General features: G+C 42.3%; 1 protein-coding gene across 2 annotated transcripts in view; it reads right to left on the bottom strand.

Annotated features, from left to right (window-relative positions):
• ALDH1A2 (aldehyde dehydrogenase 1 family, member A2) overlaps positions 1-13,263 on the bottom strand; it is a 134,336-nt gene extending 121,073 nt beyond the window's left edge. Inside the window, exon 1 of one of the 2 annotated variants that reach the window (XM_006831604.1) lies at positions 13,106-13,263. In XM_006831604.1, coding sequence (XP_006831667.1) covers positions 13,106-13,222 — 117 coding nt within the window. In that variant the 5' untranslated portion in view covers positions 13,223-13,263. The remainder of the gene's footprint in view (positions 1-13,105) is intronic. The other variant, XM_006831605.1, reaches the window with a different exon arrangement.
• Between the last annotated feature and the right edge of the window lie 909 nt (positions 13,264-14,172).

The following is a 14,172-nucleotide window of genomic DNA, read 5'->3' as shown; positions in this document are numbered from 1 at the left end:
CCAAGTGGCAGCATCGGTGGACTCAAGCACGTCAACAGTAGTGAGGTTGGCCCAGGATTGGGCAGTGTTTCATTCTGCTGTGCACAGGGTCGCTGTGGGTCGGTACCGACTCGATGGCACCTAATAATAACAGCAAGTATCTGCTGTGATGCTGAACAGATTTCAGTGGAGCGTCTAGAGTAACAGAGTCTATGCAAAAAGGCCTGGCGATCTACTGCTGACCCAGCCAAAGAAAACCCTTTGGATCATAACTGTCCAGTCTGTATTCAACCACGGGATGGTGCAGGACAGCATTTGACTCATTTGTGCATTGGGTCACCATGTGTCAAGGCCTACTTAATGTACCAGCAACACAACAGTATACACCAGAGTTGTTTGTATACATGAGTTCATTCCATGTCCTGAGAAGGAATCCTCTTCAGGGCAGGAACCAAGCCTATGCATCGTTTCCTACCAGTAGTTAACATAATACTTTGCACACAAGAGGCCACAATAAATGTTAAATGAATGAATAAATGTTAAATGAATGAATAAATGAATGAATTCAAGGAAACAAAAAGTAGCTCTGATTGCAGCTAAAAATAGAAGTAACCTTGAGACAATACGAGGTAACTTGCTCTGTGAAAATCCAGATATACTTGTATTGCTATGTTTGTTGGCTCTAAGACTCTGAAATAGACATGGACAGAATTCACTCATTTCAGGCTTCCTAATGAGCTGTTGTGCTATCTCCTTTTCAGCAATTGTGACTCACGGTAAGCCCTGTATGCAGAGCAGAACCATGCTTCACCAAGTAGATTTCCAAGCCTGTCTTCTGAGCCTGTTCAGGAGCTGAGTGCTTAAATGTTTGTACCACCCAGGGTCTCCTAGGGAAGAGACAGGTAGGTAGATAGATGGATAGAAAATTATTAAGGCTAGAAAAGGCAATTTCTTGTTTTTGTTAAGTGCCATCCAGACGGTTCTGACCTACAGCGACCCTGTATAGGGTTTCCAGGAAATAGCTGGTAAGCTTGAACCACCAACCCTGTGAGGAAACCAACTTTGCAGTCCAACGCATTAACCCACAGTGCCTCACCAGGACTCAAAAAAACCCCATGAAACAATAAATGCAACCAATTCATCTCATGTTGTTAAGTGTCATTGCAGGGCTTCCATCTCACAGTAACCCAGCTTAGGGTTTCCAATGAGTGGTTGGTGACGCTAACCTTGTAGTTAGCAGTCCAGTGCTTATCCTAAAGCACCATACCAGGACCCCAAATAATCTCATACTGATTCCTAATCTCCTTCCCAAAAGGGATTCAGTGAAGAAGTTCAATGCTCATATCTAGGGAAATCAGACTTAAAGTCTGATTTTAAATCAGATTTTAAATCAGATTTAAGTCTGATTTTAAATCAGACTTTAAGTCCATGACTTTTTATAGGCATTTCATAATTTTTCTTCCCAGGTAAGACCTTCCTATTTCTTTTCTTCCTTTCTTCCCTAAACCCTCCCATCACCACACACACATCTCAGTTCTTTGATTTGATCTGTGTGTGTTGGCGGCAGGGACTGGAGAAGGAGAAAATCGGTTACTTTTGTCTATTGTTGTTGTTGTTGTTAAGTGCCGTCGAGTCGGTTCCGACCCACAGCGACCCTGTACAGGGTTTCCAAGGCTTTAAATCTTTACAGGTGCAGAAAGCCTCATCTTTCTCCCGCGGAGCGGCTGGTAGTTTTGAACTGCTGACCTTGAGGTTCACAGCCCAATTTGTAACCACTATGCTACCAGAGTGGGATTGTTAAACAAACTCACTTTATTGTTGAACTTGCCCTAAGTATTTTGCCAGAGGAGTCCTAGTGTGATGCTGTGGGCTAATGCCCTGGACTGCAAAGCCGGTTTGAATGGCAAGATTGGCGGTTCAAGCTCTTTGGAAACCTTATATAGGGTCACTGTGGACCAGAACCAACTCGACAGCACTGAACAACAACAATTTGTCTGGAAACAAAGGTTAAGGTCCTGTGGGATGTAAGTAAACTTGTATCAGTTTTTGATTCTTTTTTTTTTTGGAAAAGGTATGTAAAACCAAGCATTTGCCACTTCAACTGTTCACTTGTCCACCATCACTTACAGAGATGCAGTGCCTCCTAAGGGATAACGTTCCCTTCTGCTGAACTTTAACCTTTGGTGTGGGGCTGTAGGATGAGTACTGACTGCTAACTGCAAAGCTGTTGGTAAAAGCTCACCAGCCATTCCTCAGAAACCCTACAAAGAACCACTATGAGGTAGAAACGACTCAACATCACGTAACAACAACTAATGAACTCTGGTCTCTACACATCTGCCTATTCTCTATATTTTAAAAAATCTTTTCTGTGTATTTTACAGACTCCTGGTATAATGCTGTAGGATAAGCACTGTACTATAAACCACAAGGTCAGCAGTTCAAACCCATCAGCTGCTCCTCAGAAACCCTATACAAGGTTGTTATGAGTCAGAATGGACTCAATGGCACTCAGTCACAATAAGTGAGATAATACAACATTTGTGACTTTCTGAATGGCTTAGTTCATTTGTTGCAATGTTTTCATGGTACCTCCATGTTGTAGTATATATTAAGACTTCATTTCTCTTTACGCTGAATAATACTCCATTGTATGTGTAGACTACATTTTCTTTATCCATTTATCTGTTGATGAGTGTTTGTTGTTGTTATTATGTGCAGTGGAGTCGGTTCCGACTATTTTCTGGCTACTGTGAACCGTGCTGCAAGAAACACTGATGTAGAAGTGTAAGTTTACATTCCTGCTTTCAGTTCTTTGGGGGTATATATAATAAGGGGCACAATTGCTAGGTCATACGGTTATCCTATGTTTAACCTTTTGAGGAATTGCCAAATTGCTTTCCATAGCAGTAACAGCAGCAGCATTTTACAATTCCACCAACAATGGATGAGGTTCCTGGTTTTCTACATCCTCACTAACAACCTTCAGCTTTCAGCCATCCTAGTAGAACTGAAGTGGTGTCCCACATGGTTCTGATTTGCATTTTCCTAATGCAGTCCTGGTGTGGCGCTGTGGGTTAATGCGCCAGACTGTAAAGCTGTTTGAACTACAAGATCTGCGGTTCAAGCTCACCAGGTGCTCCTCAGAAACCCTATACAGGTTCGCTATGGGTAGGAATCGACTCAAAGGCATTTAACCAACAACAACAATGACTACTGAAGAGGAACAACTTTCCAGGTGTTTGTTATCCATTTGTATATCTTCTTGGGTGAAATGGCTTTCTGACTTACTTTATTCTTCAAGAAATCCCTAGAAATGATGTAGGAAAATGATGCAGTGACAATTCAGTGTCCTTGAAGTCAGAAGACTTTGGCTGAAATAACAAAAATAATGTATGAGAAAATATTTTTAAATAATATTTTAATTATTTTGAAACTTTCTTCCTGTCCTTTGTATCAAGATTGTAAAGGGCCTTGGTACCCTGATAGCTTAAATTCTTCCTAGACAAAAAGCAGGTGTGTTTTCTGGTTACCTTTCCAGATACCATGGAATAAAGGAACTGGTATTTTTGACTCTCCAAAGGTCAGATTGTGATGAGGAAAGGCAATAGAGCAGATAACGACTTCTGAAGTAAATGAGCTGAACCGGAGTAAAATGATGTCTTCCCTTCTATAATAAAAATTAGAACATTCACTCACATACATTCTCATTTTTAATCACATTCTACAGAGATCAGTTAATCCCCACGTTTAGGCCCAGGGAAGGGTTGCACAAAGCCCAGCAAAAGTCTGGGTGCTGAAATCACCCCACTGTTATTTCAACTGGCAATTTTCAAAGGCTGGAAGTGTTTCAAATCGGCTGATGCAATAGAGATTTAGTGTAAATAAACTCATAAAGAGTTAAGATTTTTGAAGAAAAACAATTTATACAGAATTCCATGTTAAAGACAAGCCAAGCAAGCAGAAGAGAGATGGCTTTCGAATGACTGGGCACCATTAAAAGATTAAGAAAATGCTAGAAGGGCTTCCAAAATAGTCATTGCCTGGTGCTTTTACTTTCTGGGAAGAGCTTCCCAAATTCCCCATGGTATTTTGGGTAGTAAGGCCAGTGAAAGTCCCTTGAATTTAAAGCTTTAGAAACTAAGATACCGTCCTGATACACGGCCACATTTCCCGGTGTATGCACCAATGACTTGGTAACATCCTTATCCAAACTACTTAACATTCCAGAAATGACTGCTTGCAACCTAAAAGTTTAGAGTCAGCCAGTGGTGTATACTGAAGCATTGGTTGTTAGGTGCCATCGAGTTGGTGCTGACTCAAAGCGACCCTACGTACAACAAAACAAAACACTACCCGGTCCTGGGCCAACCTCACAATCGTTGTTACATCTGCTTCCACAGCTGCTGCCACTGGGCCAATCCATCTCATTGCGGGGGGAGGGGGGGTGGCTTCCTCTTTTTCTCTGACTCTCCATTTTACCAAACATGATGTCCTTCTCCAGTGACTGGTCTTTCCTGACAATATGTTGGAAGTATGAGAGATGAAGTCTGGCCATCCTGGCTTCCAGGGAGCATTTCGGGCTATGCTTGTTCCAACACAGATTGAGTTGTCCTTTTGGCAGTCCATGGTACTTTAAACATTCTCCTCCAACACCATAGCTCGAATGCATCAATTCTTCTATAGCCTTCCTTATTCACTGACACTGAATATATTAATATATTGAAGTGTATTAATGTTGAAATGCAACACAAAGTGCCATACATCTAATTCTATTACTAAAATATAGGCTGAAAAATTGGTTGATTTAGTAACTTTTTAGTAAGACAAGACCTCAGAATGATGAAAATTCAATATAAACATGTGTAAGGACTTTATAGCTATCCAGTATATTGCACTATGGCCTGTTTTACAAAACTTTGTTAATTCTATAATTCTGATCATTCTTAAAATGAGTATCCATTAATTTGGAACTACAAACATAATTATAATAATAATCCAAAAATAAATATTGTTTTGCCAAAATAAAATGGAATTCACATTGACTGTCGTTCTGAAGTAGCACAATGGTTACGTGATTACCTGCTACCTGCTCTATGGGAGAAGATGAGGCAGTCTGCTTCTGTCTTGGAGACCTTATGAGGTAGTTCTACTCTATCTTACTGGGTCACCACGAGTTGGAAATGACCTGACAGCAGTGGGTTTGGTGTTTTGGTTTAGTTTCATTCTATGCCACTTAATACATGCTGTCTTAAGAGTAATCTCATAAAATAGGTACGATGCCATCAATTTTGACAGATGTAGAAACAAACTCTGAAGAAACTCTTTAAAGGGAGATGCCATACATACTACTGAATACACAGGATCTGACATGGTACCTGGCTCTATGTGCTGAATAAAAGCTAACTGTTCACACACATGTGTGAACAGGATTTGAACAAAGGCCTATTTTAATCTCACAAACTTTCCTTATCTAAGTTAAGCTCTTATGACCTTTTTTGTTAAACAAATGTGGGTCACATCCAACTGATATGAATGAAGTGAGAGGGGTCACACAAGAACACCCAAAGTTGCAGACAGTACCCATTTGACCTAGCCTTGATGGTTTGATAATCAGAACTCTACAAGAGGAAAATCTAAAAAAAAAATTTTTTTTTTTTTGATAAAGGAAATGAGGGTAAATTGCTACAATTTGATGAACTTGACCTATACTCATGGAGGTAGTAACTCTAAACACCAAGAGAGAGGGAAGGAGTCTTATCAATGCTATCAACTTAGACATTGGCTACCTAAAATGAGGGGGCAATAAAGGCATGAAGTGACTGGCTTACAAGGTTTAAAGGGGGAGCTTAGTTTAATAGTGTGTGGGGAAAGAACGAATCCCCACTGAATAGTTTTCATCTTGTCTAGATGGGTCTGATTAAAAGAGATGGATATAAGATTCTTATGGTTTAATAATGAGTAATTGTTATCATGTTGTTGTTGTTATGTACCACGGAGTCAGTTCCAACTCATAGCGACCCTGTACAGGGTTTCCGAGGCTGTAAATCTTATCAGAGCAGAAAGCCTCATCTTTCTCCCATGGAACGGCTGGTAGTTTCGAACTGCTGATATTGCAGTTCTCAGCTCGATTCGTCACCACTACGCTAAGAAGCTCTGGTAGTGTAGTAGTTATGAATCGGGCTGCTAACCTCAATGTAGGCAGTTCGAAACTACCAGCCGTTCCGTGGGAAAAAGATGAGGCTTTTTGCTCCCATAAAGGTTTACAGCCTCGGAAACCCTGTACAAGGTCGCTATGAGTCGGAACCGACTTCAAGGTACCTACAACAACAAAAATTGTTATCATGAATAACTGTGATTCTCACAATTGTAAAGGTAGAAGTTTTGTAACAAAAACAGAGTAGTGGTTAATCTTACAGCCCAGAAACAGAGGACCCTAGGATAATCAAGAAGAAGAGCACAAGTGGAATGAGAGACCTTATCCGGAGAAGCAGCGACACCAGAGATGGAGGCAGAGATGGGGGCATGGAGAGATGTAGCAGCTGAGGACTCTAGATTCATGGAAAGAGAGGGACTGAGAGATAGTGGTCAAGAGGCTGACTTGCAGAATATGCCCTTTGGTGGTGTAAGTTATTATATATGCCTGAGTGTTAAAAAAAAAAAAAAAAAAAAAGCTAAAGTGAATAGAGAGAAATACTGTTAACTGATGGTACACAGAGGGGATTATAATCATTGTAATGAAGCAAGGTGTATGATTTGTTGAATGTAAAACTGATGCTCTGTCCTGTAAACTTTTACTCAATCCACAATAAAAATCTTAAATCAAAAATGTTTTTAAATGTGAGTCATATAGTCTCTGTTGCAACTACTCAACTCTGCTATTATAACTGAAGGGGTGTGTCTATGTGTCAACAAAACTTTATTTACAAAATCAGGCAGTTGGTCTACGATTTGCTGAACTGACCCCCATATCCCCAAGTTGTCATTATGATAACTAAAAAGACAAAAATATACACTGATATTTGTATTCAACTAGCAAAGATATACTAGAGAATTGTGTGTATTGGGATTTGAAATGCTTGGTTTGGTCACCAAGCTTCCCCAATGCAACAGAGAACTAACTACATCTGGCTTTTCTTCAGTCTGGTTGCAAAGAGGTCAGACCTTATAGTACAGAGAACTTCCTACTCTAAAATGGAAAAGTTATCACTTGTCCTTTTATACACAGAAATCCTGGTGTGGCATCGTAGGATAAGCACTGGACTGCCAACTGAAAGGTCAGCAGTTCAAACCCACCAGCCATTCCTTGGAAACCCCATAAAGCGTTGCTGAGTTGGAACTGATGCCATGGCACTTAACAAAAACATAGAAATAAAGGTCAGAAGTGTAACAAATGATTCTAAATGGTGTATGATCAGGTAGAAAACATTGCCTTGAGTCAGAAACCAACAGGAACTTTCTAATTACCTAATTTCTGTCTAATAATGAAGTTATTTAGCTTCCCTGGGCTAAATGAAAATAATATAAATATCATACAGATATTTTTTAAAAACTGTACAATCATGAAAATGTATTTTTTAAAAACTGTGTAAATATGCAACTTGATTGCCAATTTATGATTAAAATAGCCGAAGTTTGGATGTACTAGATGCACATCTACATTTTAAGAAGTGATTTCTGGGATAGAAAAGAATTTTGCCTTAGACTTCATAAAAACTCACGGAAACATCAAAAAACAATAATTTAAAGTTGTTGTTAAGTGCCGTCGAGTTGGTTCTGACCCATATAGGGTTTCCTAGAAGCGACTGGTGAGCTTGAACCACCGACTTTGCAGTTCAAATAGCTTTGCAGTCTGGCGCATTAACCCACAGCTCCATACCAGGACTCCAATTTAAAGTTAGGGAATCAAACATATCAGATGGCAGTAGTTCTATCTTTAAAGTTCACATGCTCTTTATAGTGTGCAATAGAAACAACACACAAAAATAAAGATTTAGATTCTCAACCAAAACAAAGTGTATGTCACCGGATGTTAAGAAAAGTGTTTGGTGAAGAAAATTCACCCACAACATCAACTTTTAAATGTCAAGGCCAAGGCCTTCCTTATCAATCACTTCCTCTTCTTCCTACTACCCTGTGTTCTCCAAAAGGCTTTGGCAAGGATCAAACACTTTGTATATGAAAGTGTTAAGTAAATCACTAGGTACAACAACAGCATGCAAATGTCAGTAATAGTATAAATATTATTACCATTGTTACTATATGGATGGACTAAGGATCACTATTCTTATTAACTGCCAAATTTGAGCAAAAAAATCTTATTGGCCCTAAACTAGAAGACAGATGTTTCCACAGTCCAAGTGGCAGTGTGGAAAGCACTAGCCCTAGGAACTTGGCCACTCAGATATCCACTGGATGAACTGAAAGTGAACCTTTTGCCAATAGATATTCAGTAAGCTTGTTAAATGGATAAATAAGAGATAGTAAAGGAGTTCTGGTAGCGTAGTGGTTACGAATCTGGCTGCGAACCGCAAGGTCAGCAGTTCGAAACTACCAGCTGCTCCGCGGGAGAAAGCTGAGGCGTTCTGCTCCCGTAAAGATTAACAGCCTCAGAAATCCTGTGCAGGGTCACTATGAGTCGGAACCAACTCCACGGCACATAACAACAGCAACAGGCAGCACTCAGTACACATTAGTTTTGATTTTTCATTTGATTCTTTATTTTTTCTCATCTAGTTTAGTAGGTCAGTTTGAACTGCAAGGTCGGTGGTTCAGGCTCATAAATTGTTCCTCAGAAACCCTATACAGAGTTGCTATGAGTCAGAACCAACTTAACAGCACTTAACAACAACAACAGTTTAGCAGGTAGAGTCTTGGGGTGTGGCGCTATAAGATATGCACTGGACTGCTAATCACAAAGTCAGAAGTTCAAACCCACCAGTTGTGCTCCTCAGAAACCCTGTAAAGTGGCTATGAGTCGGGACCCACTACTTGGCACACAATAACAACAGTTTAGTAAGTCAGTACTCAATCAACATTCTACTTCCCCAAAGAATTGGATGCTGGATGAAAGCATAACTTTTTACCAATACCGTCTGTTCTAAGTATAAACTCTCACTGGAAAAAAATAAAAAGCTCAACAGAAAGATCTCAAAATGTGTAGGTAGACGGGGTAGGTGGGTGGTGGAGGTAGCGGGGTGGGGTGGGGGCTGGACCTATAGAGGTCACAGCAATGGAGAAAGCAGAGGTGAGGTATAGATAGCAAATTTCCAAAGACCTTCTGGGGAACTGGAAGGACTATCCTAAAGTGCTGAGTCTTGATTTTAATATGCGCATATGTATTACTAAAGAGCACTTGGCTGCTAACCAAAAGGTCAGCTGATCAGCTGATCGAACCTACATAGTGCTCTGCAGGAGAAAGATGAGGCAGTGGGCTTCAAAGATTACGATCTTGGAAACCCTTTAGGCAAATTCGATTTTGCTATTTTATCCTATAGAGTTGGAATCTACTCGAGGGGTCACTGGGTTTTTGAGTTATAAATATCCCTAACTTGAACTATGCAAAATTCCAAAAACCAGACCGATAAAATGGAAACAACTCAGAAAAACTTTACTTAATAAAAGATCATTAAAAGCAACCAAAATCCTATGCTACCTGTTGAGAAGTCTTCTTAGGATACAAACAGGTTGTACACATTCTCTTGTGCCCAAATTGGACCTTTTATTATTTAATGTAGGTGAAGTTATTGTCACTATTTGGTGATTAACAGTCTTTTTGCATAATCCTTATAAAGAATCATTTTTAAAACTTGGAGTCTAGTTTATTTTGCATGGAGTCCTGGTGTGGCGCTGTAGGATAGGCACTGGACTAGGAACCACAGGGCCAGCAGTTCAAACCCACCAGCTGCTCCTCAGAAACTCTTACAGGGTCAACACTATGCATCAAAAGCGACCCGAGGGCATTCAGCAACAACAAGGACAGTTTATTGTGTAAATAAAATAAAATAAAATAAAATATTAAAGAATAAAAAAAGACATATTTTAAAGATGGCATTGGAACTTCAGAGAGCAAAACTAAAGGCTGAATGTAACTATCTGAAAGTCAGTACAAAACCACAAGTTTAGCCCCTTCAGCATCCTTGAGGATTGAACGTTAGCATTTTCCCAGGTACCTTTGGTAGGCTAAGGAGAGAACTTTTATTTCTGATGATCCCCCTGTCCCCCTTCTATTAAAGTAAATAAAAGAAGATAGGTGGGAAAAATACAAGATTACAAGTACAAAGCATTCAAGTAATGCTGCTTAAAATTCTCATAATCTGATCATCTGTTTATGGTGGTGGTGGTTACGAGCTGTGGAGTAGGTTCCGACTCATAGGGACCCTGTACAGGGTTTCTGAGGCTGTAAATCTTTACTGGAGCAAAAAGCCTCATCTCTCTCCTGCGGAACAGCTGGTAGTTTCGAACTGCTGACCCTGAGGTTAGCAGCCGGATTGGTAACCACTATACTACCAGAGCTCCTTTTTAAGGGTGACACAAGGGCTTAAAAGAAGCCTATTTCCCTGGGCAAATTCTAGTTCCCCTTTTAGCTAATCCAGTCAGTTGTAGGCTGAAGACAGGCTTACAAGGTTTCTGTAATCATATTTCCCAATATTCCTTTCTATCTCACTCTTAAAGGAATATTGGGACCACCATAAAATTACTCCTTATAAATAAATGAAGGCGCTCTGGTGGTGTAGTTAGGGATGCGAACTACGATTGAGACCAGAGCTCCTTCATTTATTTATAAGGAGTGATTTTATGACAGTCCCCAAATCATACTGAAAACCATATAATAAAATCATATTGTAGTACTCCGCAATAAACACACACACATACATATACATATATTTCTTTAAGTAGACAAAAACGATTCACTACAGATCCATCTATGTTTATGTTATGGTTCCATTTTCTGATACAAATATTGTGCTTGTTTCATATGTGTTATTCAATAGGCCCCAAAGTGGAGTGATTTCCTAGCCATTACCCTTTTTAAAATTCTAATTAATATGGTATCACTGTTATAGAGGATTAGCTGTCCATTCCACCTTGCTTACGCTTCTATTTCAAACGGCTAATATAATTTCCCTCACTTCTAATCAGAAGTTTTTAAAGCTTTCCATTAATCTTATTTTCCTTTTAAGCAAAAAATAATTACCCATTATGCACGGCTATCAAAAGTACAGCTTCTGCTCTTCAAGTTAAAAAAACAAAACAAAACAAAAACCTGCTTGTCTCAGAAAATTACGAAGTCTCACTAAAGAGCAGAGGAGGAAAGCTTCTGGGAATGTTCACAGATACTTGATTTTGCAAGTTTTTGTGGCAAGAACTCGCCTTTAGATTAGTGTTACTCAGTGTTTATGAGGGTTGTTTGTCAAACCAAATCTAAGGTACCTCCTCCCCACAAATTAAAGAGTCAAATTTCAATCCATTATTTCATTTCTGATTGTTTTTCTTTGTAATAAGTGGGAAAGTGGATGCTGGATAAAAAGTCCTCCTGGAGCTAAAAGCCTCCACATTAAAGGCTCCAATTAGCTATAAATCAGTTGTCTTTCCTACTGGGGGAGAACAAGAGGGAAAAGAGAAAGGGGTAGTCAGAGAGAAAGAGAACTGGCGGAGCTTCCAAATTAAATTCCAAGAAAGGTACCTACTGCAAACCTGAAACTTCTTTCAGGGGCTATTAGCAAAATCCGACCAAAAGTAAGACTAAAGTCAAACCCTTGCTGAACACCCTAAACCTGAGGGTTAGGTCCTCTCATACTCATTTTGCATCGTAAAACCTTTAAAGAGAGGCTGTAGAGGTTAGGGACCTTCATAAAACAAAACCTTTCTGCTGCATGCGTTTCCTACTAGATCCTAAACCCAGAGATTTGCCACACATTGGCACTATTGTTATGCAAACAATGCTTAAATGGCTGTAACCATTAACGACTACTCATTAAAAAGGCTTTCAAAAATTTGTCACACCACCTAAAAAAGCTAGCAGGTACATCAAATCCATCTAAATCCAGTCAATGTACGAATCACTCGGATTTGTATCCTAAAACAAAAGGAAAGCAAAGTTTCAATTTGCTGATGATGTTCTCTGTTATAAATAATCTACCTCTCCACAAATTTTCGTTATCTTGTAATAAGCGTGCTGGAAAACAACTTTAGCCACATTATGGGTTGGCATATGGGCTGAAATTAATTTGGAGAAGTTTGGTGCAGAAATCGATCTAAGGAATAGAAAATCAAATAAGTGTAAATGAACTCCAAGGAACCTGGCTTTTTTCCCGTCCTCTCGTAAACGCTGTAACGTTCTAATGTTCCCATGTGTGTAATGAACAATCCTTTTTTTTTTTTCTATGTCGAATATGTAGAAAGATAGTAAATACAATGTATAGTATGAGGCGAAACTATAAATTCATTTCTATAGTCAAATTTAAATCTGGCTTGGCAAACCCAAAATGTCACAATTCATTATCTAGATTTGTGTGTGTGTGTTTTTTCAATTCAAAAGCGAACTTCTTTAATTGGAACTAATTTAATAACTTTTCAAGATGTCTAGAGAAACTGCCACTGACTATAAAATTCAAATAAAACGTTGAGTGGCAATACTGTTCAAAATGAGCTAGGTTCCCATGAAATTTGTAAAACCAGCCCGGGCTCCTCCGCGAGTCCTGACAATTTCCTACCGGAAAGGACCCGACCAGGATCAGGAGCCCGAGCGGCCCCCGAAGGTGGAGGACCCAGAAGAGACGCCACTTTGGCAGGGGAAACCTCTTCTCCTCCGTCCCGACGCCTTTCCCGATGCCGTGGAGACCCCGAGAAAAGAACCAGAAACCCACCGCAGAGACGGTTTGGGGAAGGAGCCGTTGACGGCGACCCCTCGGCGCTGCGCTCCAGGTTAGGACAAGTCCCTGAGGCGTCGACAGGACGGCTAACACCCCACACCCTAAGGCGGGGGGCCCAGAGGTCAGGCTGGCCCCGGGGAACCCCGGATAGGGGAACCCGTTACACTGCCCTCGACCCTTCACAGGATCAGAGAGGAAAAAGAAGGTTCTAGAAAGTCTCCGTGGACGGCGGGCGCTCGCCGGCCACTTACCTTGGTGTACTTGATTTCGAGGTTGTGCGTGGGCGATGGCAAGAGGTGCAGCGACGCCATGAGTGCGGCGGGATCGGCCTTCACCTCGCCGGGCATCTCGATTTTACTGGAAGTCATGGTGGCGGGGGTCCAGGTTTCACTCGCCCACGACGTGGGGGCTGTGCGGGCTGTGCGCGCGGTCCGCGGGCCGGGGGCGCGCTCGCCTGTATATAGGCAGGTGTCAAGCTGGGGCTCTTCTTATTGGACGTGAGGGCCGAGGCGCGGGGGGCTGGTCCATCCTACCTAGGACGCCCGGGCGCGGCCCCGATTTACATAAAGTCCACGACTTGCGCCGCGCCGGCCCGACGCTCCGCGCACACGGTCCCCTCGGACCGCGCGCCCCTGTTTGCGGGGCCCGGCCCCCGCCGCAACTCCCCGACGGCCTGAGCGGGAACCTGCGCTGCGGCCGCTTGAGGATCGACGAGCTCGGATCCCTACCGTCGTAGCTCCGGTGCCGTCAGCGCCCGGCGGGAGCTGCACTTTGGCCGCAAACGGGCGGGGGTCGTGGCCCCCGGAAACAGAGCGGCCGGGCGCGGACTCGTGGAAGGGAGCGGGGCGCGCAGTGTGGGCGGGAGAAGCCCCAAGCTCGAGCCGGGAGAGGGCGGCGAGGCCGCGCCTTCCGCGAGGCTCCCGAGGCGCCTAACGGGGACGCTTCAGGGGGATGTGGACACCTCCTCCCACCCCGCCCCGAAGCCCACTCCCCTCCTGTTCTGGGACCCCTGAGGCACTCTGCAGTCCCCCGGGGGCCAGGGACACCAGTCTCGCTGCAGGGACTGCCTTCCGGCATCCACCCACTCCCCCTCTTCCCGAAACGTAGCCGTAGGTGCGCGGCGCCTGGCGAGGTCGAGAAGGGTATTCGTGGGTACGAGTGTCTCATCCCATACTCAAAATAAGGGTCCCTTGCGATCCAGTCGACGCCGTGGCCTTCGCCCGGCCTCTCCCGCCCACGTGCTGCCCTCTGCCGGCCGGGACCGCCCCGGGCGACTTGGGAGACAGCCGGAGGATATGGACTGACATTTCAATAGATC

The sequence above is a fragment of the Chrysochloris asiatica genome, unplaced genomic scaffold (genome assembly GCF_000296735.1).
Source record: "Chrysochloris asiatica unplaced genomic scaffold, ChrAsi1.0 scaffold00004, whole genome shotgun sequence".
Classification (NCBI taxonomy): domain Eukaryota; kingdom Metazoa; phylum Chordata; class Mammalia; order Afrosoricida; family Chrysochloridae; genus Chrysochloris; species Chrysochloris asiatica.
Note: the sequence above shows the minus strand (reverse complement) of the source record. Positions and strands in the feature narration are given on the sequence as shown.